This window comes from Cyprinodon variegatus, unplaced genomic scaffold (assembly GCF_000732505.1).
Source record: "Cyprinodon variegatus isolate N-32 unplaced genomic scaffold, C_variegatus-1.0 Scaffold866, whole genome shotgun sequence".
NCBI lineage: Eukaryota > Metazoa > Chordata > Actinopteri > Cyprinodontiformes > Cyprinodontidae > Cyprinodon > Cyprinodon variegatus.
This window is the reverse complement of record NW_015151319.1, coordinates 214,236-215,544: the sequence shown is the minus strand read 5'-3', so window position 1 is coordinate 215,544 and position 1,309 is coordinate 214,236. Positions and strand designations below refer to the sequence as shown.

At 36.2% G+C, this 1,309-nt stretch overlaps 1 protein-coding gene across 1 annotated transcript in view; it reads right to left on the bottom strand.

Annotated features, from left to right (window-relative positions):
* The window catches only part of LOC107099390 (golgin subfamily A member 7-like), a 28,662-nt gene extending 27,997 nt beyond the window's left edge, over positions 1–665 (bottom strand). The window contains exon 1 of the mRNA XM_015397484.1: positions 570–665. Within this exon, the coding sequence (XP_015252970.1) occupies positions 570–578 (9 nt within the window). The 5' untranslated portion in view covers positions 579–665. The remainder of the gene's footprint in view (positions 1–569) is intronic.
* Between the last annotated feature and the right edge of the window lie 644 nt (positions 666–1,309).

Below are 1,309 nucleotides of genomic sequence, written 5' to 3'. Positions count from 1 at the left end.
TAGCGGGAAGGAATCAACTTGAAAGGTTTAAGGTTGTTTTTTCTTTCTTAACATAAATGGATCCTTCACGTCCCTCTCTAACCGCCTGTCTTCTTTGTCCAAAATGTGAACATTCTGGTCCTCTAAAGAATGTCCTTTGTCCATCAGGTGTAGACGTACAGCAGAGTCTTATCCGGGTTTATTTTAATGTGTTTCTGAGTTGTTTTGGTTTATAGATGCTAATTTTCTAAGAACAGCTTCTTAGCATCATATATTAGCTATTCTTGAAAGAGCTAGCCGCTTCTAAAATCAGCTAACCTCGATTAAAGCGTGAAGCTATTGTCCACCTGTCCCTTTGCTGTTTATAGTTTCAAATAAGTTAAATAAAATCTCCCGTCTTCATAACAAAGTAGCTTAGCATGTTAGCAGTCAAGCCGTGAGCTAGCAGCAGAACAAGCTAGCAGCAGCCTCACAGCGCTCACCGGTTTAGATTAGTTTTAACCCGAACCCAACATCACCGCCGACATCTGAGTACAGTTTGGTTCATTAAAGATGTGACGAAATAAAGAGATTTAAGCTAAAAATCTCACCTCGGCCATGGTGAAGATTTCTGTCAGAACTCTTCTAGACTTGCTGCGAAGAAATAGTTCCGTAGAGAAACGCGGTCGAGTAGCAGAAGGTTCCGGACAAACGTTCCCACTGAATAATGTTTTCACATGCTCAAATAAATATATACAAATCAAAAGGTAAATCATAAATAAATACATAAATAAATAAATAAATAAATAAATAAATGTATGATAGAACTGAAAAAAGAAGACAACTATGCAACTTTTTAAAATAGATAATGATATATGTTGCAAAATTCAAGCATTACAGATATAATAATAATATAGCTAGAAATACATATAGAAATATTAAATTGGCTAAATCTCAACTGTGCACAGTCTGTTTATTTCATTTCATGCAGAATTGTACACTAATATTAGCAAATAAATACATCCAGTTGGAAATGTTTGCTCTAAAAATGCAATTTGTTACAAAAGCCAAAGGAAATTCAACAATAGCAATAATAAAAAGAAAAGGGTATATGTTACTGTGGAGTGTAAATATGAGAGAGATCTATTTGAAACTTTAGAAACCGTCTCTTGACCCAGATGACTTGGTCAATTATAGACCTATATCCAATCTTCCTTTCTGATCTAAAATTCTTGAGAAAGTAGTTGCCAAACAACTGCTTCTGTCTCCTTGAACCCCAGTGGGCCTCAGCAGATGGCCGCTCACACTGAGCCTGGTTCTGCTGGAGGTTTCTTCCTGTTCAAAGGGAGTT